This window comes from Colossoma macropomum, unplaced genomic scaffold (genome assembly GCF_904425465.1).
Source record: "Colossoma macropomum unplaced genomic scaffold, Colossoma_macropomum, whole genome shotgun sequence".
NCBI lineage: Eukaryota > Metazoa > Chordata > Actinopteri > Characiformes > Serrasalmidae > Colossoma > Colossoma macropomum.
Genome location: NW_023494794.1, coordinates 21129841 through 21155341, shown reverse-complemented (window position 1 = coordinate 21155341; position 25501 = coordinate 21129841). Strand labels below are relative to the sequence as shown.

At 42.4% G+C, this 25501-nt stretch overlaps 1 protein-coding gene across 8 annotated transcripts in view; it reads right to left on the bottom strand.

Moving 5' to 3' along the window:
* The window catches only part of ncor1 (nuclear receptor corepressor 1), a 109691-nt gene that overhangs the window by 11482 nt on the left and 72708 nt on the right, over positions 1–25501 (bottom strand). For 5 of the 8 annotated variants that reach the window (XM_036580557.1, XM_036580556.1, XM_036580559.1 and 2 more), the window contains 18 exons: positions 21615–21751; positions 21259–21355; positions 16819–17296; positions 15946–16213; positions 13007–13196; positions 10690–10854; positions 6773–6936; positions 6328–6448; positions 5604–5699; positions 5068–5159; positions 4692–4860; positions 4184–4297; positions 4013–4096; positions 3588–3811; positions 2823–3159; positions 1997–2224; positions 1425–1625; positions 526–675 (listed from right to left, as the gene is read on the bottom strand). In XM_036580557.1, the coding sequence (XP_036436450.1) occupies positions 526–675; positions 1425–1625; positions 1997–2224; positions 2823–3159; positions 3588–3811; positions 4013–4096; positions 4184–4297; positions 4692–4860; positions 5068–5159; positions 5604–5699; positions 6328–6448; positions 6773–6936; positions 10690–10854; positions 13007–13196; positions 15946–16213; positions 16819–17296; positions 21259–21355; positions 21615–21751 (3315 nt within the window). The remainder of the gene's footprint in view (positions 1–525; positions 676–1424; positions 1626–1996; positions 2225–2822; positions 3160–3587; positions 3812–4012; positions 4097–4183; positions 4298–4691; positions 4861–5067; positions 5160–5603; positions 5700–6327; positions 6449–6772; positions 6937–10689; positions 10855–13006; positions 13197–15945; positions 16214–16818; positions 17297–21258; positions 21356–21614; positions 21752–25501) is intronic. The other 3 variants (XM_036580560.1, XM_036580563.1, XM_036580561.1) reach the window with 2 other exon arrangements.

Sequence of the window (25501 nt, the reverse complement as noted above, 5' to 3'; positions counted from 1 at the left end):
ATCGTATACCAACACCTTAAGCATGTAGCATCAAAGCTTCAAAAAAATAACAGTGAATCACTGTAACAATAAGAAAACCCAAGAAGAGGAGCCATGATGTGGTGAAGCTAACATCTTATCAGTCATCAGAACCCACATTAAACCCTTATAATACCAACACCATGATTATGAGGTAGCAGTGAAATCCCTTAAGAGACAGATTGAAGTTGCAGTCACCCGTAAATACAGATCTAGGAGCAGCTTTATATAGCCTTATACCAGCCTGAATCATCTGGAGGTGACCGATCAGGCTGATTCTAGACCAGTATTGTGGGGCAAGCGGTGTCTTTTTTTTCCTTTTTTTTTCACCATAGCAGCTGGGGTGGAAGGAAGCAGCGAGGGCTGGCTTCAGGAACATGAAGAGGTGGGCAGGAGCAGTCAGCAGGCAGAGCAGAAACAGCAGGTGGAGGTGACCTAGGTCAGGCGGTACACATATAGCAGGGGGATTTCAGGAAGGGTCAGGGTTGGGAGTGTAGACGTCCTCACCTGGAGATATGGAGGCTGGGTTGTAACCCCTATGAGGAAAAGAGGGCTGAGGTCCAGGGATGTACGTGATGCGGTCCAGGGTGGGGGAACCTGTCCCCCCAGGGTGAGGCAACAGGATGGTGGGAGGCATCTGGGCTAGATCAATTATACCTTTTACAGACAGAAGCAAAGGGCCAGAGGGTGAGCAATCACAACCAGGGTCACTGTTAACTTCCACTCAAGAGCCAACACCCTCGACTGAGCTTCTAGAAGCTTAGAAAAGCACAGCAGCCGTTTGGACTAGAGTCAGGCTTTCAAATTTGGAGCGAGCAGTGAATTGTAAATTCTAATACAAATTGATACAAGGTGTTTTCACAAATTAGATCAATTACAGAAATCAGTTAGGGCTGAAAGCTGATCAAACGTAGCATTAATGCTGTAAGCGTCACATCATTAATAATACTACAAAATTGCTATTAGTGGTTGTTGCATGTGGTTAGATATGGTGCAGTGTGGAATAGTGGTTTTAGGCAATGGGACTTGAGCCAAAAGAGAATTAAATCCACTCTTGAGTAACTGCACCCACATTTTTGTTGTATTTAATTTAATATTATATACTGCAGCAAATGGTCTATTTAGCATAACATTTAATACACCATGAATCACAGTGTATTAAATTAGAAAAGTTCTATATAAAATGACATCCTATTTTGCATGATACTGTTGCTGATCTAAGGAGCAGCCTCAGCCCTAGATTCAGATACTGAATCCAATTTGAAAGGATTGATTTTTTTTAATTTTTTTTTTTTTTTGTCCTTAGGGTCATTTGCTTCTGATCGTCTGGAAAAGGTTGCCACTAGTTCACACGAGCACAAGGTCTACAAACTACACCCATCCCTCTTAACGCGGCACGCCCTCACCTCTGGCTCCAGGAGGGTATGGGATGGTGAGCTGCTGTTCCCGTGGCGACAGGCCCCTGGCAACGTCGGGCCGCGGGATGACCTGCATCTGCTGAGAGGTGATGTAGTCATTGAGGATGGTCTGCCGTGTGTTCTCCATTGTGTACAGCTGGTAGGTGTTAGGGTAGCCGGTCGGGGACGGCTGACGCTGGAACATGTATGCTGCAGGGAAAGGACAGCATGAGAGGTTAACCGATACGGTGCTGTCGTCCAAATGCTGACGTCAATGGAGAAATTCTGACCCAAACACTCATGAGGCCAAACAGGAGACTATGATTATGTATGATACTCACAACTGGCCTCACATCAAATTTCATGATAAACGCAGGACACTTATCACAGCTTTTAATCGTGTGTTTACAGAGATGATGATCCACTCCCTCATTTTAAGCTACACTCTAGGAACGTGTTATCTTTTCATCTCACGGTTTGTGACGTCTTTATTACCTCAGGATTGCACCTATAATATATCCCAGCACTAGCGGACAGCATGTGAATTTCCATTCATGTTATTATTGGGTCATGTGTATTACCTGGGTCAAGAACACGATGGTGGAAGAGATTGGGATCCAGATGATGAGGCAGGTGGGCTCGGTACACCTCTCCAGCCACCACAGGCCTGTGATGGGGATCGAAAGGGCTGTGCGAGGCCAGCGGGTCGCTCCCGGAAACGGGAGACTTGGCCGGGACGCTGTCTCTCTGGGTTGGTGTCAGCGTGCTCTTCCTCTCATGAGAGACAGGTTTTCCTGATGTTATACCTCCTATCAAACAGAGCAAAAAACACATGACTAAACAGCTGTGTTCTTTCATTTGATGTGCAGCATTACTTGTTAGATGGAGAGATAGAAGTCTAGCTATTCACGCACAACAGGACAAACAAGCTTAAGCTTGGACATTTTAGAGAATTGAGTAGCTAACAATTATCAGTGTTGAAATTATGGAGAAAAGAAGTCCTCTGTGGTCTGTAATTGGTTTGCTTTTCTTAAATAAGATGTCTTTTGTTTTCATCAGGAATTGAAATACTAAAGCAAAGTACAGTAGTTAAAGCTGAGCAATATGAAATGCACACAATAATAATCAATAATTCCTGCATATTATTAATTTGGTAAAATTTAGTAGGATTAATAAGCTACATCTCATCTCATCAGCCCTAGAAGGAAGGAATTTAACATTAAAATAAATTTTAAAAAGAATGAAAAGAAAGAAGGGGTATGAAAAAAGGACGTAAATATGAAAGCGGAATAAGCCAAATAAAAATGCATGAGAAAAGAGATGGGCACCCACACCCTCAATGCTAATGTAAAACGTAATTAATAAAGTCCAATGAGGACATGCAGCAGAGAAAGAAAATTAGCATACCCTCTTGCGCTCTCAGCAAAGGTGACCCCCTGGAGATGGAGCTGGTGGTGTAGTTGGGGGTCCTGCGGGCATTGGCGTCTTCATACATGCCAGGGCTTAGCTGTGACTTGCTGGCCTCCTGGTGTGTGGAGCGCAGCACCGAAGTGGAGTTGACCACGGATGTGTGCCGCATGCGCTCCCTCTCTGAGGCCTTGGCATCCTCGTACTTGATACGCTCACGTTCAGCCGCCTCCATTGCTGGATGCGGCAGTTTTCCTGGGCTGGTGAGCAGAGACTTTACGTTGTGTTTGATGGCTGACTGGTTCACAGCACTGCTCTCATACTTTAGAGGGATGCCCTGGAAAAACAAACAGGTGAGAAGAGCTGTGTTTTGGCCTAAAAAGCAATCAAGGATGACTTCTCAGATGCTTTTAAATGGGCCTGGTCACTAAAGCTACTAACAATAACTATCCAAAACAACATCAATGATGCAAGTTTGAGGTACTTTCGACAATTAGCTGTGCTGTGGCTGAATCCGGTAGCAAAAGTCTGAACTCTGAACAACTGCTACTTCTGTACGCCAGATGGCAGTGTAAGGGGGCAGGGAGAAGTCTTCTCTAACCATTCATTTAAAACAGCACAAACCAGCGGGATGGAAAACAAGTAACACCAGTAATACATATGCATGAACTAATCAGTGATAATTATCAATATCAAATGATAAGTAAAATTAAAGATAGTAAGATCATCAGGCATATCACACAGCTCCACTATTAAATATCTCACCTGGGTAATAGATCCTTCCATGACGGGGGTCTTGCGGCTATCCTGTGTCTCCTTACGGGGTATCTCATGAATAGAGCGGCCCATCTCTTTAATTGTGTTCACGCCCTCATAGGGCTTGCCCTTGGTGATCCCGCCCTCAAACGAGCGGATGGGTGGACTCTCCCTCTTAATCTGTTTGCCATACTTGGCTTCATCGAAAGCTTCGGCAGAGGCTCGTGGTGTCCCTGAAATGAGCAACAAAAATTCAGTGAAAATTTAGATTATTGATAACTTGGTCACAAATATCAAGCGCTCATCCTTGTATGTTTACCGGATGATACATATAAATATTAAATTATTAGTCTGTGTTCTACTGAAATCAACTGTATTGTGTCCACGTTTTTTGCCAGATGATCAGACAGTAGGGGAATGGAGTGTTCCACCACCTTGCATGATGGATCCTGTGAGTATGGGCCTGTCCTTGGTATCAGCATGGGGACCATCTCTGGGTTGAGCTCTGCTAATCAAACCTGAAAAAGAACAAAAAGCAATCTTAACACAGCTGAAATATTTGTAACGAAAGAAAAACAGTCCATCCTCCATGGAGCTCTCCTTACCCTCGTAAGGCGCAGCCTCCCGTACAGGGTGCCCTCTGTCCATCATATCATACGTGCGTTTGAGCTCATGACCAGTCCTGGGGCTTCTAGTACCTTCTCTGGGGTTCTTGATGGCTGCAGACACAAAAACAAATTCTTTTAGGTTTAAATCAATTGTATTTGTTAAAAAAAGACAGACATATTTAATAGCTATAGATGCATATGTGGCAGTTGATTTTGCAATATCCTCCAGATTTTTGTTTAGGCTAGTAAGATTTTAATAAACCAAACTCTTTCCGAGACGGATGTAACATCAGTGAGAAGCAAATGTTTAAAAAATAAATAATAATAATAATAATAATAATAATAATAATAAATCATTTACTATTCGATGACTTTTTGAGTCTACATTTAGCTACATTTACTTTTCTGGCATACAAACAGATGCTTTAGTGCACAAAATGAATTTAGCACTTTCATCGGCTGTTTAATTAGAGCACAGCAGAGTTCTGAGAGATCCATATCTCACCATCGTAGGAGATGAGGTGTCCACTCTTGCTCTCATAGATGACATGGCCCTTGGACATTGCCTCAGCACGGCTCTTCTCTGGGCTGGTGAGATCCTCAGTGGCCAGCTTGGCGATGGTGCCCTTCAACAGGTCTGCTGCTATGCTGGACTGCTGCAGCGCCGGGGTGCCCTGAACCCAAGAAACAACGAGGCAGCAAAATAAGAAGAAAGGCATAGAGAACACCACTAGAAGAGTGCAACAGGCACTGTAACAACCAGTACGTTCAACTGCTTTTAGTTGTCCTTTACTGTATAGAGAAGTAAGTTCAGTCAAGGAAAATATCTCTGAGTTCAACTAACTGAATGTATTAAATAAACAATAATGAAGTGTACGTACATGTGTAATTGAGCCTCCTCTGAAGGGAAGTCCCTCAGGACCCTTTCCTGTAGGGCCTCTGCCCAGGTCCTGAATGGCAGGCATCGGTCCTCCTGCAGAAGAGTGAGGACAAGAAGAAGGAAGATAGAAGAGCCAGAGCAGAGTTAAGGGGCATGAGTGTGTCACTGATTATAAACATTTTAAAATGTTATAGCTAAAATGTTTCTCATAAATGTTTGTAATAAATACAGGTTTGCATCCATGGACAGAAAGTATCTCTGAGCAAGTAGAAAAGCTGCTCTGAGCAGGGGAAAAGAGGTAACAGGTCAGAGATTTTAGAGGAGATTGATTTGTGGTGGCTCATTTTAGTTGGCTCTTTCTCACCAGCATAGCACATTCTCTCAGGTGGGTGTTAACAGAACCCAGCATGCAAGATGCAGAGATGACCCTTTGGACTAAAGGTAGGGCCTTTTCTTTTACAGAAAGAACTGGTGTGTCATATAGAATATTTCTGGTATAGTACAAGTGTGTAAGAGTGTGCATGTATGTGGTCTCACCTCTGACCACTCCTTCGTACTGCGCCCTGGAGAGTAGTCCTTCAGCCTGAGCAGTTTGCCCACGTGGAGAACACTCCTCCTGCTTTATATAGGACACTGTTGGGGGTAGAGACATAAAATTCAGCCCATTTCTAACAAATTTACCTAACATTTACCTAATTACTAGGGCCCAAATGATACTTTTAACATCTCTTCTAGAGCTCAGAATTGGTAATTACTAAACAGATGGCTCAGCCAAAATATAAAATACTCAATGTACACTCGAACGACTGCAAACAGATCAATCATATATTAATGCTCAAAGTTCTGATATTTTATAAAAGCTGTATATCTAAACGTTGTTCATTTTCAAAGTGATTTCACAGGGATTTTACTCTGGTTTACTCAGGTTAGGCAGCATGGTTCAAAAAATTTGTTAGATATTTTTTCAATTACTGTTACCAAATCTTTTCTGTCCAATCAGTTGTGATTTTTTTATTGTATATGATTTTTTTTATTTACCAGTAGGCCTCTGTTTACATCTTTTGGATTTTTGGAAGTTATTAAATTGCCTGGACTCAACTAATTACCTGACATTAAGATTAATGGCTAACAGCTAACACGGCCTCTCTAAGACAGGGTGTCCGTGTGAAATGAACAAATAAATAACAGAAATACAGTACACCGAGCCACCACACAGAAACACAATGTGCACGTCCTTCCAGTCCCACTCCCTCTCCCTTACCAGGCTTGGTAGGGTCCTGTTGTCTTGGCAGGCCGAGTGAGATGGATCCTCCAGCGCTCTTGGCCCCCTCTGGCCCATACACAGTGTGCGTGTGCGAGGGCAGATATGTGCCCGGTGTTCCCTATGGGAGCAGGGACAGCCAGGAATCAGAATACCAGGAAAACAACGTCACACCCCTGCCCCGCTGACATCGGAGAGGATGCCGTTCCTTCAGCTGAACTAATACTCATTGCAAAGAGGTATTTGATATGTGCTGTTGGGTATAGTAACAGTCTAGCAAATGCATAAAAAAACATTTGGAAAATTGGTGGAAAGAAAGAAAGAAGGGTCTATTAACGGTAATTTGTTATTGCCTAATACTTTAAGTGCACTCAGAATAACGACGCTATTCACTAAGTTAGCCTTTAGTAATTAGGCATGGGTTTTATTTCTCTCTCTGACGTACCTGTAAAATAGATCCTCCTTGGATGAAGGCGGGCTTGTCTGAGGGTTTGGAGGTGGGAATGAGAGGAGGGGGAGACGGAATGTTTGCCGGCCTGTGGCGGGAGAATGGCATACGCATTCCATCTGGAAGGTTCTGAACCACCTGGTTAGGAGCTGGCTGCAGGACTGCGGATATTAGAGAGGACAAGAAGGAAATGTTATAAAGATGAGTACAATGACACGGTGTTGTATGTTTTCTAGTAGGGATGCACTGATATGGAGCCTCTGGGCCTATGACCTACAACTAATGTAAACATTTTGCATTGAGACAGGTTCACGACTGATATGAAGAACATGAAGATCAGTGAGCATAAGACATGTTTAACCTCTAAACATCGCATATGGATTCATTTCACACAACTATGACATGGCTAAATCAGCCAGGACAGTTAAATAAAACAGAAATATTTAAAATAGCATACTTGGTTAACAATGGCTAAAAAAGTACATTTTAATAATAGGCTGTAATTTCAATATGTGACCAATAATAATTGAATTTTCCCATTTATCAGTGAGTAATATATTGTGCACCCCTATTTTCCATGTGAGATCTTGGATTCATTCCAGCAAAGGCCCAGCGTAAGCAGAGAAGTTCTAGTGAGGACAACTGCCACTCAGTAACGTCAAAGTTTGTCAGATGCTAGAGGGCGCTCCTGAGCGAGTCCAAAATGAATAGATTCCAACGATGCTTTCATGCTTCATTGTAGTTTGTAAAAGCTTTTTTTTTTTGGGGGGGGGGTTTCCCCAATCTTCTCCCCAATTTAGTTGTATCCAATTCCACCCACTAGTTGGGCTAGCATCACGCTGACTGATGGCGAGAGACGGGGGGCCATCCTACCCACCCAGAGAAAGTGAGGCCAATTGTGCTCTCTTGGACTCCTGGCCGTGGCATCACCAGGGATCAAACTCGTGATCTCGTGATCACCAACGCTTAGACAGTTGCACCACTTGGGAGCCCATAGTTTGTACATGCTTAATCACTTTTATACAGAGAAATGCACAAGTTTTCTCAACACAGATCAGTACAGCTCACATTTTTAAGTGCTCTTGTCTTCCAGTTATAAGACTTTCTAAAAGTGTCTTATGTACAATCACAACGTCAGTGAGCGCAAACAGGTTTACTCAGTCAATGAGCTGCTCAGCTCACCAACTAATCAGCACTCAGCAGCATTTAAACATCACATCTTTTTTAGTTTCCAAAATTAAAGGAAGCTCCTGCACAGGCAAAACAAAACTGTTTGATTTTACGTTTGGAGACGTTTAGCTCCATTCACCCCCATTACCTGAGGACTCACTCATAGAAACCCTAGTGTTTTGCAATGATGTTTTTGGTATAATGTGAGAATTAAGAAGTGGAAAAGCCCCCCTTGAGCTGTCTCTGGTGTGACAATTCAAACATGCAGGAGCACACCTGATTTCACTTGTTTAATCAGTCTACAAACAACCAACCATCTGTTCTCTTGCTTTGTTTGAATGAAAACCTGTAGCCACACTGACCTTCTGTGAATATGATTGCACACCCCTGCTGTACACAAATAAAGCAGACAGGGAGGTTTCATTTAACTTGTTTTATAACATAACACTATAACTGTTATTAAACCATGTTAAATAGAATTTTAAATAATTTACATGTAGCATCAACACTGTATATTTGTTCTGTCATTGGGTGAGGAGGTAGGGTTAGGGTCACTTTCTGCTGAGCCAAATCAAACGTCCTCACGGGCCAACTTTGGGTCATTCTTTGGGCAGCCCTTGTCCAGGGCAAACACTGATCCAAGAACACTTGAATAGTTTGATAACACCATCCGAACATGACCTACTTAACTGCTGAAATGGAACAGTTTCATACATCTATTTTTACAGAGTGACAGAAGTGCAGAAGAAGGCATTATAAGAGAGGCCTAAGTGCAAAGAAGCACCCCACTTCTACAACCCAACATGGGTGCAAAGACATTGGAAAAAAAGAGCTTGGGGTCAGGGGGCAGCTCATGGCACACATAAGCTCTTCCATTCACACAGCTGTGTCCAAGTGTGACCCACGCACAGCTCCTTAAAAGCTTCAGAACCACGCAAGCACTAAAAGCACCCAGGTCCATTTCTTTTACCATTCACATGGTCTTATGCATAGGCACTGATAAAATATTGAGACGTGAACTCTTGCGCCATGTAAAAAGCAGCAGCTTCAATGAGATAACTGACTATAGAGTGTCATGCATAATACAGAGTGTTTAATAAAAGCAGTGCATTATGTCAGCCAAGGAGCACATTTTCACTTACTGTGTTAAAAGTACAAAAGCCAATGTTTAATGGATCAGTTATGCAAAGTACCATTACAGAGTGTTCCCAAGCCATCAAGAAAGATTTGACTTCATGTCTAGACTGAGGACCAAAAGTTTGCCATAACGCACCTAAAAGCTTCAACACAATTAACAGTTAAATTGCTCTGGACCTCCTATCACATTCACTTGGTGAAGCAATACGACCAGGATGTTCCATTTGCTGGCTTATCTAATTTTTTTCCTTTCCGATAGAAACGTCCAGACCGCTAGAGTTCAGTTCCGTGAGGTGAGTTTCCAGACCCTTCAGAAGGCTGATAAGTGGAGCAGGTCACATGTGAGGAGCTCTGGACCAGTTTAACATGTGCACTGGGAGCCACATGACCGCTCACTGTTTTCCTTCAGGAACAGGCTCAGACACCAAGCCTTGGAAACAGCAACGCAACATGCAAATGGGAGGAAAGAGTAGCTAGTTCTCAGTGTGTGGTGGTTAATGTGTGTGTGTTTATCTACGCACCAAGATGGTCACAGACAATGTAACAGATAGGAAAATAATTTACTCCATGACTGGTGCCTCCAAAAAAACAAACAAAACAAAATATGCAACACAGGCTGGTGAATTATTTATTTTCATTTCATTCATATACCTTGCACATGGTGGTTAAACACTACCACTGATGACTGCTCTATACTGTTAGTGTCCCAGAAAATATATTGTAAAATATTTAAATGGTTGGATGATACTAAAATTGGGTGCTATATAAAAAAGTTTAAAATGGGAAAAAAATAAGAAATACAACAAAAGGTGGCTTAAAATCCACTTTTTTTGTATTCTAAGAATATAATAATATTCTATTCTAATTAACACCTGTGATTGACAGCCCTTAGTTAAAACTCCCAGCCTGCTATGCCAATAAAGGAGAATGACACACAACAGCATGAGCCTGGAGAAATTAGTTAAACAGGCTCTACATATGCAAGTGGTGTTGCTGACTATCCCCGTTGTGTACACTCACTATATGGCGATTCTTATTCAGTTATTTTTATTTACGCCATCATTCCTTGTGCGTCCAGGAAATGCTGGGGTGGCCAGTTGAACAAACAAACAAATGGACAAACCGATGGACAGACTACAGGCAAATATATAACCTTGCTAGGTTAGCTTTGGTTTGGTTGTTAGTTAGCTTTCTCTTAGGAAGTTTCTCAGACTCTAACAGAGAGACTGCAAGAGAACAGTTTTGTGAAAGCTGTGTGGGCGAGAAAAGCCACATAAGCCTTGCAATTAGTGAGGTTCTGGCTTACTAATATGTGACCCAACATTAAGACTATCCAGTTCACATGGAAAAACGAGAGTGTTGGCAAAATACGTTGGTCATTTATTGGACATTGGAAAATTTATACATGTATATTGTGTGCCCACAACAGCAAGACTAACCTACATTTCTTACATGTTGTTTTCCAGTTCTAGAGGGTGGTTAAAGGTGGTTTAAGGATAAAATCACTAAACTATACCAGACTCCCATCCACTTGGTCCAGAATAACCACTGCCACACATTATCTAGTGAGAACCTTTGGTAGTGAAGATGAGAGTAGGTGTATTCACCTGGTGGGACACTGTAGCGGGCAGGGTTGTTGGGGTCCGGCTGGGGGGAGGCTTTGCTGGGCTCTCGGGGAGAGAGTCTGTAGGGGGAGCCTGGTCTTCCTGCTCCACCATGAACCTCCTGCTCCATCAGCTTCATATCGTAAGGCATGTAGGTAAACGGCTTACCTGAGAGAGAAGGAAAACAGAAATAAAACACATCACAAAAAGACATACACATGAAAACATCTGTGCCCACCTGCTATTTCTTGTACACTTTGCCAAATTTACCTTCAGAAGTCTGAATCCTGAAGCAACTGAGACAAAGCTCACAAGAACATCTGACATATCCAGTCAGTGCTGTGAATTTAATGCCACAAATACCAAACACACCAAAACAGTACTAAGCCAGCGGAATCCAGCGACTCAAATGAAGGGCGAGAAAAGCTTTGTGTGAATAATCAAGCACTCTGGCTAATGGTCATCACTATGTGAGACTGCCCCAATGTTCCCTTTGGTTGACTGCCTCTGTCTGGCTCTTTAAAATGGCAGCCTTTTGCTGTCTGTCTTATTTTTGCTCTGAGCCCTCGTGTTCTGCCCTCAAAGTCCTGGAAAGCCCTGTCTCTTCAGACCATCATTCCAGATACAGAGACACATGCCCTCCTCCGTCCCAAAGGAGTCTGGGAAAGAAAGGAGACACCGCATACTTCACAAGAACACAGCCCAGTACAAAAAAGGGGGAGTATAAGTTTCCAAGGGTAGGGTACTGCACACTGATATACAATGTTCCAGATGATCTGCGTAATGAAGAGTTTGAGTATAAAGGTTTCATAACTGCTTCTTTTTTTTTACAGAAGAAAAAAGACCAGATTAAAATAACAAACTTATCTTTTTTCTTTTTAACCAGATTAGAACAACAAACTTTCCTACTCCCAGGGTCAGCGCTTTTTGGTCAGACGTTTTCCAAAACAGAAGACGACAGACAGTCGAGAAAACATATAATTGGTGAAAGGACACAAAACACCAGCTCGAGACAACCACTTGGTCTTTGGCCATTCATCATCACTTCATCTTCACCACACTCTCCTCCTTCTTCAAAATGCTCACTTTAAAGCAGCATCCTCATTTCCTATTTTCCCTCTACATCACTTTCCACTCGGTTACATTAATCTAATTCAGCCTCATTTTCGCTGAACCCTTCACTCTTTCTGTAAACACAGATTGCAAAAAGGAGGACTGTAAAAGTAGGGCTGTCTCAAATAATTTGAATGCTAGAGCGTTAGTTTTTCACATTGGAATTCTGTTCTTTACACAGTATTCACAAGTTGTGCCATTTAAGCTAAAAGAGCAAAGATACACACAAAACCATGGGATGGGAGCACTTTGATGAGAAATATACTCAGTACAAAACGTGCAGTAAGGGTCTGGTATACCATAAAGGCATCAGAAGTTTGAGGAATCATCTCAAATAGGTAAGTATAGCAGTACTTATCTGAGTACTATGAGGCTCTGTTGGGGAGACACTAAAACTGGGTAGCTCAGAGCCTCAAACCTTTGCTGTGGTGAGTTCCAGTACAGCCGAGACAGAGAAACATCAACACTGCTGCCGCCTTGGGTGTTCGAGGGTGAAGCTCAGTCTAGTCACTATACCCAGCAACCTTTTGGGCCACGGACCAACAGCCACAGAGCTCAACAACTCTATGATTGAGATCAACTCGCCCTTAGTGCTGCTTTCCATGTTCAAAAATGGCAAACTAGCCAAATAAAATCACTCTATAAAAGAAAAAAATTAGTAAAACTAAAACTGTGACAATAAACTAAATGCTTAATCTATTACACACTTAGCATCTAGATATGTTCTCCTGAGAGCATATTTGGAGCATACTGGAATTACAAATTCCAGCACAGCAACACAGTGCACAAGCAGATGGGCTTCAGCCTGACTACCGATACATCACTGATGCCTGCTGGATATTTTAAAACTGTAATAACAAACAAGCTTAAATTATTGTTAACTATGAAACAAATACTAACAAGTATTCAAATCCTATAAGTAGCAGTTCAGACCAGCCCCACGTAAAATACAAATATTTCCAAATATACAGTGTAAATTTATAATCCCACTCACTCTGCTGTGGAGACACTTACCGTACTGGGTTGTATATTAATGTAATGCATCACAATCAATGTAAACAACAACAACAAAAATTGATATTATGACTAACTGGGTTAATCCTGAGCTAATCTGAGCAGATCAGTCACAGCTTCATCTTGTCAGTAATGCAGTGTATGGTGAATGGCTGAGTCTGTGTTCTAATACTTTTGGAGAGAGAATTCTTACCGTCTCGGTCGAGTATGGTGGGGCTGCGGGTAGTGAAGCGTGGGCGACGCTCTGCCTCCCCGGGCTCTTGCCGCTGGTTGTCCTCCAGGTGAGCTGACTCGTGCACTGCTTTGATCTGGTGCTGGAACATGGTAAAGCCGCTGAGAGGAGCTCCTACAGGGACGCCAGCTGTCCCAAAGGGACCAGATACCTGGAGAGGGAAAATACCAGATCAGAACTAAAACCTCACTGCACTACAGCTTCTAATTAGAACCCTCAGCAGGCCTGAGCAAAAAATCAATAACAATAATCATCAAAATCTTTTTTTATATGGACATACATTATTTATAATATAGTAAAAAAGGCTATGTATGTAAAGAAATTTAAAACTTCAGGTGTTCACAGAATGTAGGTAATTTGTATATCAAGACATTAATCAAACAGAGCAAAAGGACCTGAACATAATGATTATGATTATAATTATCTACAATTATTGGAGGACAGGGAAAAATATATCATGAGGAGATTTTATTTTCTTTGATACCATCACGGCCAGACCAAACCCTCAGTATTTACTATATGTATATACATATATATTTATATTCTTATTTATTCATGTGAAGAAATAAGTACACCCCATGGCAATCTTTCCTTTTTTTGACAAGTGGACAGTATTTGATCTTCAGTTAAACAGTATGCATAAATAAACTTTAAGTAAGAGAACAAAAACCAACATGGAACATGAAAATTTGATTTTGCTATTATTTAAAAGGGGATGCCATTTTTGTCTGCTGGCCCTGTAACTGTCTACCAGCTTCTAACATTTATTAGGAGAATTTGCCCATTCCTCCATATAGAATTATTTCAACTGCGCAAGGGGGGTTTCTTGAATGTACAGCCTGTTTCAAATCCCCCCGCAGCATTTCAATGGGATTCAGATCTGGGCTTTGATTAGGCCATTCCATAACGCCCCCCTCCCGTCCCCCCCGTTTTTATTTCTTTTATACCATTCCCAGGTACATTTAATTGTATATTTGGGATCATTATCCTGTTGGAAGGTCTACTTCTACAGCTTCCACTTTTTCAAAGATGGTCTTCTAAAGCACTCTCAGGCACGAAAGAGAATTCATAAGCAGTTCTAGGATTGCAAGCTGACGAGGCCCTAAGGTAATAAAGCAAACCCAAACCATAAGATTTCCACTACCATGCTTTACAGGTGGCAAGAGGCTCTAATTATCAAATGCTGTCTCTGGTTTTTTCGCCAAACACGGCTTCTTTTACTGTGGCCAAACAACTATCTTTATCTCATCTGTCCATTTGTACACTGTGTCAGAAATCCTGGTCCTTGCCTAGACAATCATCAGTAAACTTTAGCCTGGTCCCACTGTTCTTTGTAGACAGCAAAGGCTTCCTTCTGGCACACCTCCCATCAAATTTGCGCAGTCTTTTTCTAATGGTAGATGCATGCACTTTCACATCAACAATGGCAAGAGCTACCTGCAGGTGCCGTAATGACATTAGAGACTTCTGTTCCCATCTTAGGGTCTGCTGTCTGGTTAAATTTGCTGGGGCGGCACGGCCTGGACAAATTGGCATCCTCTCCACTTAAATCTTCTCCACTTGTAGACGTTCTTCCCAACAGCGGAATTAGTGATTTCCTATATTTTGGATATCTTCCTAAACCCCTTCCCAGACATATTTCTTTTTGAAGGTTTCAGAGAGCTCTTTTGATCTAGGCATGTTGATACTACACACTCCAATAACTAACAGCAAATCAGACCAGATATCTGAGGTTTAAATAAGACAAGTTCCTCTAAGCTATAACAGCGTTCTAAATCACAAGTACCTGATCGGGTGCGTCTGATTTCAATTTGACATGTCTGAAGTAGTGATAAGTGATATATGTAGGGGTGTACTTACTTTTTCCAAATAAGAAAACTGCATTACCGTTTATTTCAGTTATAGGACAAAATCTATCACTTTTATCTATCAGCACTGCTTAAATGAAGATCTGACATGTATTTCAATATGTTGAAAAAGTCAACTTTTATGGGGTGTACTTACATCTTCACATGACTATATTTCAGAGCAACAACTTGAGAAGAGCCACACTTTGATGTCTTGTTTTGAACAGCTAATCCATGCCCACTTTGCACAGAGCTAAATCACCAAGACCTCCGCTTGCTGTAACCACACCACACAAGCACTACTAATACTGAAGGTGAAGTTTTGGACGAAGCCACAGCCACAGAGCATCGCTGTATACAATTATCACACTTCTTAGATGCAAAGCACCACATGAATCTTACAGGTAACTAACGTTTACAGTTTGCTTCGGAGAATAAGTTCTTGGGGGGAGGGGCAGGAGCGCCATCTCTCCATTTATTACAACTTTGCCCTCCAAAAAAGGTACTGTCAGCTGAACAAGACAGATAAAAATATAAAGTCTTACATTTAGTTTTTTATTAACGCTATAATCCTTTTCGGTAAAGACTTTTTTTCTTGGCAAATACTCCCCCTAGTGTCACTTACACTCTCCATCGTATCACTTAATTTGCTCAAGCGGTTTCATTAGGGCAGGGGTGCACAACTCTAGTCCTTGAGGGCTGGTGCCCAGCACAGTTTGGCGATTTACCTGCTCAAACACACCTGATTACACTCATCTGTGAGCAGGGGAACTATCAAACTGTTCTGGACTGCATTAGAGGCTTCAAGAGTGGTGCTTCACATCTATGGCAGTGGTCAGTCAATTTGATGCAGATTTCCACGCACAGATTGAGTCTTAAGCTTTTCAGTGGAAAGATCCCATTGATATTTGTTTTCATAAAACATTCAAAAATTAACCAGGATTTTTACTGATTCAAATCAATTCAGATCAATGATGTTGATTTAGCAGCTTTTGATCCAGGTTTATTATCTTTTTTTTGGCGGAGGTGGGCTCAAGCGTGGCCTGGACTCACATGGCGGGGCATCTGGGCTGAGGGAGACCAGCTTTGGGCCCTGGCTCCGGATTCGAGCCTCTCCCAGTCCCTTGGCCTGGCCCTGGCCAGAGGGGCATATCTGCTAGGTAAGTGGGGGATGGAGCTAGGGGGACTGACCATAGGGGGGATGCTGGCTGCCCGCTGCTGGAGTTGCTGCATGCTGAGCTGGGCCTGCTTGGCCGAAGACACTACCACAGAGGCACCTGGGGGGCCTCCAAGCAATGACGGCTTCTCCAAAGAAAACATCCTATGGAATATGAGAGAGAGAGAGAGAGAGAGAGAGAGAGACTAATTAACTTACATATTGTCAAAGAACATAAAGGGTCAGCTCCCTAAAAAAAGATTATTGTTTTAATACCATCAAAATGTCAAGGTTCAAGTATGATATTTTAGATACTTTATTATAAACAACTGTCCCCTCTCAAAGTGAGCTTAATGTAATGTATTCAAACAGGTATTTGACTGACTCCTATATCAGTACTTCCCTATTGTAAAGGTAGAACAAACAGACAAGGAAATACTCAAATTAAAAACACCAGCTACCTTATGTGAAACTTCAAGTGACTTTACACGGTGTGGGTGGGGCTATCTTGGCCACCAGTCCGCAGCAACATAAACAATACAATTTATTTGCTGTGGCTGCAACCACAAAGAACAAAGTGATCTAATATGTCATTAATGTAATAAATGACTTGCTGAGCAGTTATTCAAATGGACTGGATTCCAACATTGACATTTCTCTCTATCGTTACCTGGATGTCAACAAAGTACCTCACAGGCTGCATTTGCAGTACAGCAAAACCTGTTTTGCCACAGATTGTTCATTCTATAGGATACATCCAACTCGCTCACCTCTGTCTCTCTGGCTCGGCATCCACATCCTCGTCGGCGCTGCATGTGGCGCTTGAGTCGTTATCCGAGTGCGCCTGATCACCTTGCTTTTCGCCTTTCTCCCTGGCTTCTGGCTCTGTCTTCACCTGGATCTCTCCTCTCTCCCCAACTGCTGCAGCTACTGCCCCCGTGGCCATTTCTGTGTCCTGTGGCTCACTCTTAGGGTGCACCTGACCCTCGAAGGCTTGCCGTGCCCGCTCGTCCTGAGCCATGCCGTCGCCCACCGCCCCGCCTTCTGGACTCTTCTCCATCTTAACCTTAAGCTCCTCGAAGGGCTGCTCCTGGGCTTTGGAATCTGGGCCAGGGCCTTTGGCAGAGGCGGATTCTTGCTCTGAGGCGCTTTCTCCAGTGCTGGAGTGGGGCAGCGGGTCAGAGGGCTTAGAAGGGTCTGTCTGAGAGGGAGATGGGGCGCTCTCTGTGTCCGAGCTGTTATCTGCACCTGGTTCAATAGAGAGAGCTTATCAGAATAAGGCACCTCATAACATTCTGCATCTACAGTACTGGATCGAGTTTTATATTGGGAGGGGCAGTAATGTAATTATTACCGAAGAATCTCTGTTTAGTCCTTAGAAGCCTGTAATACATACCCCTTGCAGTTTGAATGTATGGGACGATTTTGATGGTTAGCTATAAACTACTAAGCTAATGACAATGCTAAAGACACAAAGCATTTACTAGAAGACTGATAAGACGGTCAGGATTTCTACCTTTTTTTTACCGTTTTGTCCTGTCATTTGCCAACGGTATCTTACACTGAAGTGGACATGGGACAAACACAGCGATACCATGTGAGTTGAGAACAAAGTGTCATCTTTAATTTGGCCCTAAACAATCCAATTAATCTAGTAAGAAAGGATAAAATTGAGATTGTCACACAACCTCAACATACTTTAAGAGTTTTCGATCACTTAGCGTTGCTCTTGCCTTCTTCGCTGAAGCCATTTCAGCTGAGGCTGTTCGAAACAACTTACGTCAAGAGCTGAGACGTTTCTACTTGTTCTTTCCCCTCACAACCAAAGTTGTGTTTCAGTCTGAAACCTGACGCTATGGTGTGAGGATGTCCTTAAATGTGCCCCATACCATACAGGTGACTTTTAGTACAGGCATGATATTTGCCAGCAGCACAGAATGTGTCGAACCAGCGCCACACTTTTAGAACGTCTCATCTGCTAAGTGCAATTAATGTGGTATTAATGCAGGATATCACATTACCCAACATATAAAAGCTCAGTTATGTTTACCTGTGGGAATACTGCTGTTTTGCTATGGTTTTCATAAAATAAATCAATAAATGAACATTTTCTGAACAAGTTGTACAGTTCCTGTAGGCTTAAGTCTTGCTTCATCCACTTCACCTCACCCTAGTCTCTAGGGGCAACAGCAGCAGACTGTGCAGAAACACCTGCTAGCTGGCTTTTTTTTTTTTTCTTTTTAAAAATCAGTTAATCAGAAAATACCTGTTTAGGGTTATTCACCAGACCCTGGCATCACAAAAAATGTCCAAAAGTTTGCTGTTATCATGAAGGGGGACTTCCCGCTGGTGTGAATGGGGTTCATTTCTCTGTTGCTTGCTTAAAGGGGAAATGAGTCCCCCCCTCCGTCTTGCCAAAACCACGTGACTGCGTTCTGGGAAATATTTTTTACATGGCAGCTCTCCCATCATGAATTCTCTGTGAAAGTAGGTAGGAAGAGGGTTTGTGGCTATAGCACAAAACTGTTAAATGCTAATCTAAGGCAGCAGTCAGTATGCGGCTAATAAGCCTACTTCCTCTTCATGCTGGTCAGGTGACAGCATAGCCTCAGTGGCTGGCCCCCTGCTAAGGGCAGCCTGCTTTCAGGGGCTGACACAGAAAAAGGAAGAAGACCTGCACTGTGGCTACAGGCAGCGAACTGTGACCATACAGAATCGCACACAAGGTGGAACCTCACGGAACTGTTCTGAAGTGTAACCATCAAAGTGACGGTTTAAGCCGCTCACATGCATAATGTGGTCACTGTCCTGGCCACCAGGCTGTCAGGTTTGCCAGCAGCAGGGAACTCCTTGCACTTGCTTGCTTTTTCTTCTTCTTCCTTCTCAAGACCACACTTTTCACGTCTTCCAAAGTCTCTTGATTTGCTAAGGATCTTGAGGTAAAACTGCACTGACGGCCTCTCCTGCATCTGCCCTTCTCTATCTCAGTCACTCCCTCTCAGGCAGCAGTAGAGTAAGCTGCAAGAACCACAGCTAACTTGGTTTACTTAAGTAGCAGCAGATTAGGCACAAGCATCCTGAGCGACAGAAAGAAAGAGACTGAAAGTGACACAAAGAAAAAAAGGAGGTGCATTGCATTAGACATGAAAATGCAACAGACGAGGAAAAAACATGAAAAAGCCTCAAGCTTCTTCCTGTCTCCAACTGATCCGTTTGAACAGTCAAAACACAACACGGTCCTTCCTCGTTACTGCTAACGTCACAGCAGAGCCAACCGGGTACTCTGGGACAACAGAGAGAAAAGGGGAGCTAAAACATGAGAACAAGTGCATGATAGGGTGGAATGAGTGAGGAGGGTCGAGAGGACAGCATAAGACGGCGGAAATGTCGGACTGGGGCACTGTAGAGCCGTGAAGTGGGAGATGGGGGAGGAGGTAGGGAGCAGAGTGGGATGAAGGGAGAGCATCATACCGGATCAAACAAGCAGTGGCGGCACTCGGCGTTCCTTAAAGCACACTTTCTTGAGTGTTCAAAGCCAAAGAACACTTACATAAGAGTAAGCCTGGCACTCAGAATTAGTCCAGATCCTTTTTCTCTCTTCACTCTCTTGCACTCTCGCTCTCTCTCTCTCTCTCTTTCCCTCTTGATTCTCTCCTCATCTGATCCTCTCTCACTCTCATTAGAAGTATAGACAGTAGCAGTAGTGGCCATGAACTCGCTGGCTGTGTGCTTCAGACTGTGGTTTCACTGTCAGCTCTAATCAAACATTCTGCCATGAAGCAGGTCAGTGCTGCCTTTAAAACACACTCAATCTCTGACAGAGATCCTTTAAGCCTGTATATCAGACTTCTCTGCACCAAAGTACAAATTATAGAGCTCTGGGTGGGATCCAAACCCCCTTTAAAAAAGACTTAACCTCTCCCAAAGGCAGTAAACACAACAAGGCTGGAGGGCTTCCTAAGAATCACATCTAGTAAACCATTTTAAACGCGAACACTGAAATTTCTCCGGCTGTGTCACAAAGCCTTATGGGATAGTCCATTGTACATTGTAGAGGTGTTCGAAAAACAGCTCTACAAAAGGACTATATCATTTCATATGAGGTTCAAGGCTGTCTTCCCTGTTACATATTCAGTCATTGTGAAAAACAAAAGAGATTGTCTTGGAAAACATTGTAAATTGGGTGGCTAAAGGCTTGCAGAGGCCAAAACTTGCACCCCTCCAAAAGGTTAACTTTAGATGCGATTCTACAGAGCTGTGCATCAAGCTGACTGGCTCTCCAGCAGAATCAGGGATGGGACGAGACCCAAATAATACTTGACAATAACCAGAACTAGTGCAAAATGAAATGGAACAGGTTTAGTTAGCAGAAGTGGCCCCTCACAAACATTTATACAAACCATCTCCAAAAATATTACAATACCAGTGAGTTCATGCCTGGAGAGAGATTGAAAAAGCACAGGACTTTCCTCTTCATTTTCTGTACACTGGACACTGCCCCCTAGCACACAATGTGCTAGGATGTTAGCACAAGCCTATTAGAACAACCGTGTGTGATGCAGATTCACAGACGCTGAAGCATAATTTGGCCTTTAACTGCTGAACATATGATACTAGCAATTCTACTAACTAGTGGATGAATATATCTTGCCACTAAGTTGCTAGTTTCCTATAGCTAGTCTTTTTAAAAAAGGTTTCTAAACACCCAAAACTTAAATTAATGTAGCTTTAATGTCCCAGGGAACACAGTGTAAAATATTAAAAATGTTTGCGTGGTACTAAAATTCACATTACATTAAATATCCAGCAAAGTTCAAATGAAAAAAGAAAAACAACAAAAAAAAAACTGCTTAAAAATATCTTATTAGACCTATCTGAGAACTGTCTGGGGGTGGGCCTAATAATCTGATGAGCATCTGTGATTGATAGCCCTCAGTCCAACACTACCAGCCTGAAGCAAAACTAAAAACATCACAAGTAGAGTGGGGGAGGAATGGCCTCTACATATGCAGGCGGTGGACTACTCTGCTGTTTTCATGGCTCGCTAAAACATTGTTTGGCTTTTATATAGTGACATCTTAAAGAACGTAAGGTTCCTATTCACTTGACTGCTAGATGCGCATCCAGGGACAGTCGTTAGCTAAATTTAGAACAATGGTCCAACAACTGGTCCACCAACACTGTTTGTGTGTGAGTATTTCTGTGATTACCTTCACTGTCATCTGGGTTCTCCTCATCATCGTCAGCTGAAGCCGTGGCCATACTGTCGCTTTGTGATGCGTCTCGTTCACGTAACCGTCTGGTCACCTACAAACACACATACACAGTGAGACCTTCTAAAACAGTTTCACCACTTTTCTAAATATGAATATGATGTTAGATGTTAACAGGGTGTCACCGAAGATGAGAAGGGTCTGAAATTGTGGTATGTGGTAAAGAACAATTTCTGTCCTATGACCAGCTTTTCACGTTATCTGCTTAATTGAAGTATAAAAAAAAAAATGGCACAGTCCCCAGATCACGCTCTGAGATGGGACACCAAAGTGCCTGAAATGCTGCTCGTTACCTGCTTGTGCTGCTGCAGCAGGTTGTCCAGGTTGTGGCGTCTCTTGTAGTTAAAGTAGAAGTTCTTGCATTGAGCCTCACTTTTGGTGCCTACCATCTTAGCAATAGCCGACCAGTTCCGCCCATGCTCCACCAGCCCTGCAGAGACAGAGCGAGAAGGGTTTGAGGTGTGACGCCAAAGAAGAAAGCATGCATGCTGGTAATCTGGAAAAAGACTGAAGATGAGGGCAGAACGACTGAATTTAAAAAGAGAACTCGATACATACAAGAGAACATACGCTTGACATGATTTCCATAATCCTCAGCTAAAATTGGACCACTCTGGTCCTTCGCAAACCAGCTGAAGTAACCTTTAGTACATGCAAATGAAAGAAGCACAGAGGACAAACGCTCTGCACACAGCCAACACAAAATCTAAATGTTCTCTTTCTCTCTCTGGTGTAAACGCACTTCTCCACCAGGTCAGTTATCTAACATCATGGACAGCAGTGACTTTGTGACCCCTTGAGAGCCTCCAGTAACGCTAATCCTCCAATCAGTTTGCTGTGGATGTACTGGTTAACTTGAGGGTTTAGGTAGCGCAGCAAGTGGAAAAAAGCCTGATCTGCTTTACTCTCAAGTACAAGTTACTATTCTCTATTTACCCAAATGAGCTTAAGCAGTACAAAAGAAACCCAAAAAGGATTACACAGGACTAACTCCCAGCAACATCCAGCCAGAAGATCCAAGAGTACAGAAAAGAAGGTCCAGCAGGCCTACTATGCAAAAGCTAAATGATACATTAGCAGTTTGTCATGTAAACGGTTCCATGGTAACATGCTCACGTCACCTAGCAAGGTATAACAAACTTACATAATCATAAATACAAAGCAAAGCAGTCATACTTTCAGCCCTGTTAACATTCAATGACGCTTCACTGAATGGTTGACCCGTTTATTTTCTCTTCATGTGACGCCGCATAAGGGGGCTTTCAGACAACACCTGTTTTCATGTGAGGCACACCACATCCCACCTTTAAAAAGAACCAGGATGCACTTCTTAGGGCTCGGTTAACACATTTGATTGACAAGAAGATGAACGAGAGCAATTTGAAAGAACATGAAAGCATCCTTGATATCACACGAAAAGTGCTGTGCAGGTTAAAGGGGTCAGACACTAATGAAAACAAGGAGCTTGAGGGGGTTTCAAATAGCCTCAACTGAACGCTTCCTAAATAATACTCAAGCAATGATCTCAGTATTCAAATACTGGCATCTGGTTTAATTAACTGAGCACTTAAAAGCCCATGCGCACCTCTAGTTCAAACAAAGAAGCTTCTACTCCTTTGTGCTTTGAAATGACTGTTACCTGCTGATCACTCTCCAACAGAAAAAACAGTTCCAGTGTTAACAGAATTTAAAACTGGGACTTGGTAAAGTCAGTGAAGCATAGCTACACACACTGTCAAAGAAAGCACTACAGCCATTTAAAAGTTAAAAAGCAGGGTACAGCAACATGCTGCTAGCTACAGAGCATTAGCTTAAAAGCCTTATGTTATATGCTGGCCTTTGCCACAGCTACAGGAGTCACCTCCAGATGTTTAACCAGGACTGAGACCCAAGTATACTGCAGTGGCACTGGGGCACTTCCACAAAGGGGTCTTAAGCCTGTTAGCCTGCAGAGCTGACAGCCTAGGCTGGAATTGTGTCAGGAAAATAAATAAACAAGGGTCAGATATGACTGAAAAATACATAAAAAAGGGGGTGTTTAGAGAGGGATTTAAAGCAGGGCGGGAAAATTGACAATATTCACTGTTGTGTTAAATGGCATCACTACACAGTTTTACTGAACATATGGTGAACATCATCAGTACACAAAAACAGCTGCATGTTGCATTACAAATAGACCATTATCAGTCCTGTATAACTGGATTTAGTGCAGTGCAGTACATAGATCTTGAACAAAATCACTGTATAATTTTGACAATTTCTTTAAATGTGGTACTACTGGTCATTTTTGGTCTGTTCTAACTTTCTAAACCTTAGAAAAAGCAAATATTCTGATGTCATGTTTTTGCTATATCGCCCCTTAAACTAAGGCAGTAGCAGAGATGCTATAAAAGAGGAGTCACTGGTTAAAATATGAATGGGAAAGCTCATAACGTTCAACATGGCATCTGTTTACGAGAAATATCCTAACCCTTCAATAAAATGAGCCGATCGGCTTGTTGTTTAAGCCGCAAGCTGGAAAAGTTCCCCCTCGTTGTGGAGGTATGTGCATCTGCAGTAGCCAGAAGAAGCTGAAAAACTGTGGGTTTTTTTCTGCTTTTGTCAGATTTTAACAGTGATTTCAAGTATGTGTTTTTCAAACGTTAATGTGGCTTTCAGTTGCAGTATGACATTGCCAGTAGTTTAATACTTTGGTTAGGGATGCAAGATATGGACAAAATACCATATAATATGTTGCTGTTACCATACACCTTCAAATTAGCAAACAATACTTGGAAGGCATTTTCAAGATACAAGATTTTTTTTTTGTTTCACAATATTTTATTTTTCTGATGTTTGATCTATTGGAACAGACAAAAAAAATCCCTAATGGGATCACTATGACTATCAAAACCTATGAGAACATTAATTTCTCAGATTATATAACTATATGACTAAAACTTTTGTATTTTTTTCTGGTAAATTTGTAGTTTGCAAGAATGCAATTTTCAAATTACAAGAACTGAAACAACCACAACCAACTGGCAGTCTGGCACATGTCATTAGTGTTCAAGACAAAGTTTCTTGGGCAAAAGACTGGTCTGAAACATAATTTATATAAAATAATTGCAATTTAAATCACAGTCACAGTATTGGACAGAAATATACTTTTTTGTTCAAATTGTTCAGCCATATTGTGCTACAGCATCAGTAACATGCTGCCTTTTAGGGTTCTTGAAGTACTGACGCTACCCAGGAAAACACTGTGGCATAATTTATCATGATAACGATAAAATATTGTAATATTGCCCAACCCTTCAGCCAATATACAGCAAACTGATGAACCCTTGGTGAGACAAGGACTGGCCTGCATTTGTCGTGTCTAAAATCGTGTCAATCATCTATTATTGGTCAGGATGTTCACAGCACACAAAAACAACTTAGGCTCATTGTACATTTGAGCAATATTAGTATTGCGAAGGCCAATGCTGCAATAACAATTTAAGGAACGATACATTGTGCAGCCCTGTTTCAAACTTTATACCACTTTCTGCAGAGTAACTTCCTCGTCCTTGTCTTTTGGCCTCACAAATAAATTATCTTCATCAAAACATTTCCCTCTAGTGTTCCTCTTACCAACCTCTGATAGTGTAGCCCTCTTAGAAAAGCCTTCCCTGCTCACAGTGGAGTACAGCCTGCAGCTACAGCACATGCACATCTATGCCACACACACACACACACACACACACACACACACACACACACACACACACACACACACACACACAGACCCAGTCTTCCCCACTTCCTCCTTTCCTGGCTGCCTCACACTTCTCCTTTGTTACAGAGCGGACAGAAAAAGAACAAAAAGATAGAGGAAGGAAAAGGATGACCACAGTCTGCCCTCACAGCAGTGCTGTCAACCAACATACACTGAGCAGAGCCCTGGAGGAAGCACTATGTGTGTGTGTGTGTGTGTGTGTGTGTGTGGACATTCAGGTAGCCCTTTAAAACTGGCCTGTAGGAAACTTTTTACAAAAGTCAGATTTTCTGGCCTTTACGCAGAGGAAGAAGAGTCTGGAGTCTTTCAAAAGCTAGCCAGTGGGTAATCAGTCAAATGGAACTACAACAGATCTAGAATGAAAGAAAGCTCATTCGCTTTGTGTCTGTGGGTGAGAATGTGTTTGTTTTGCTGCAGATG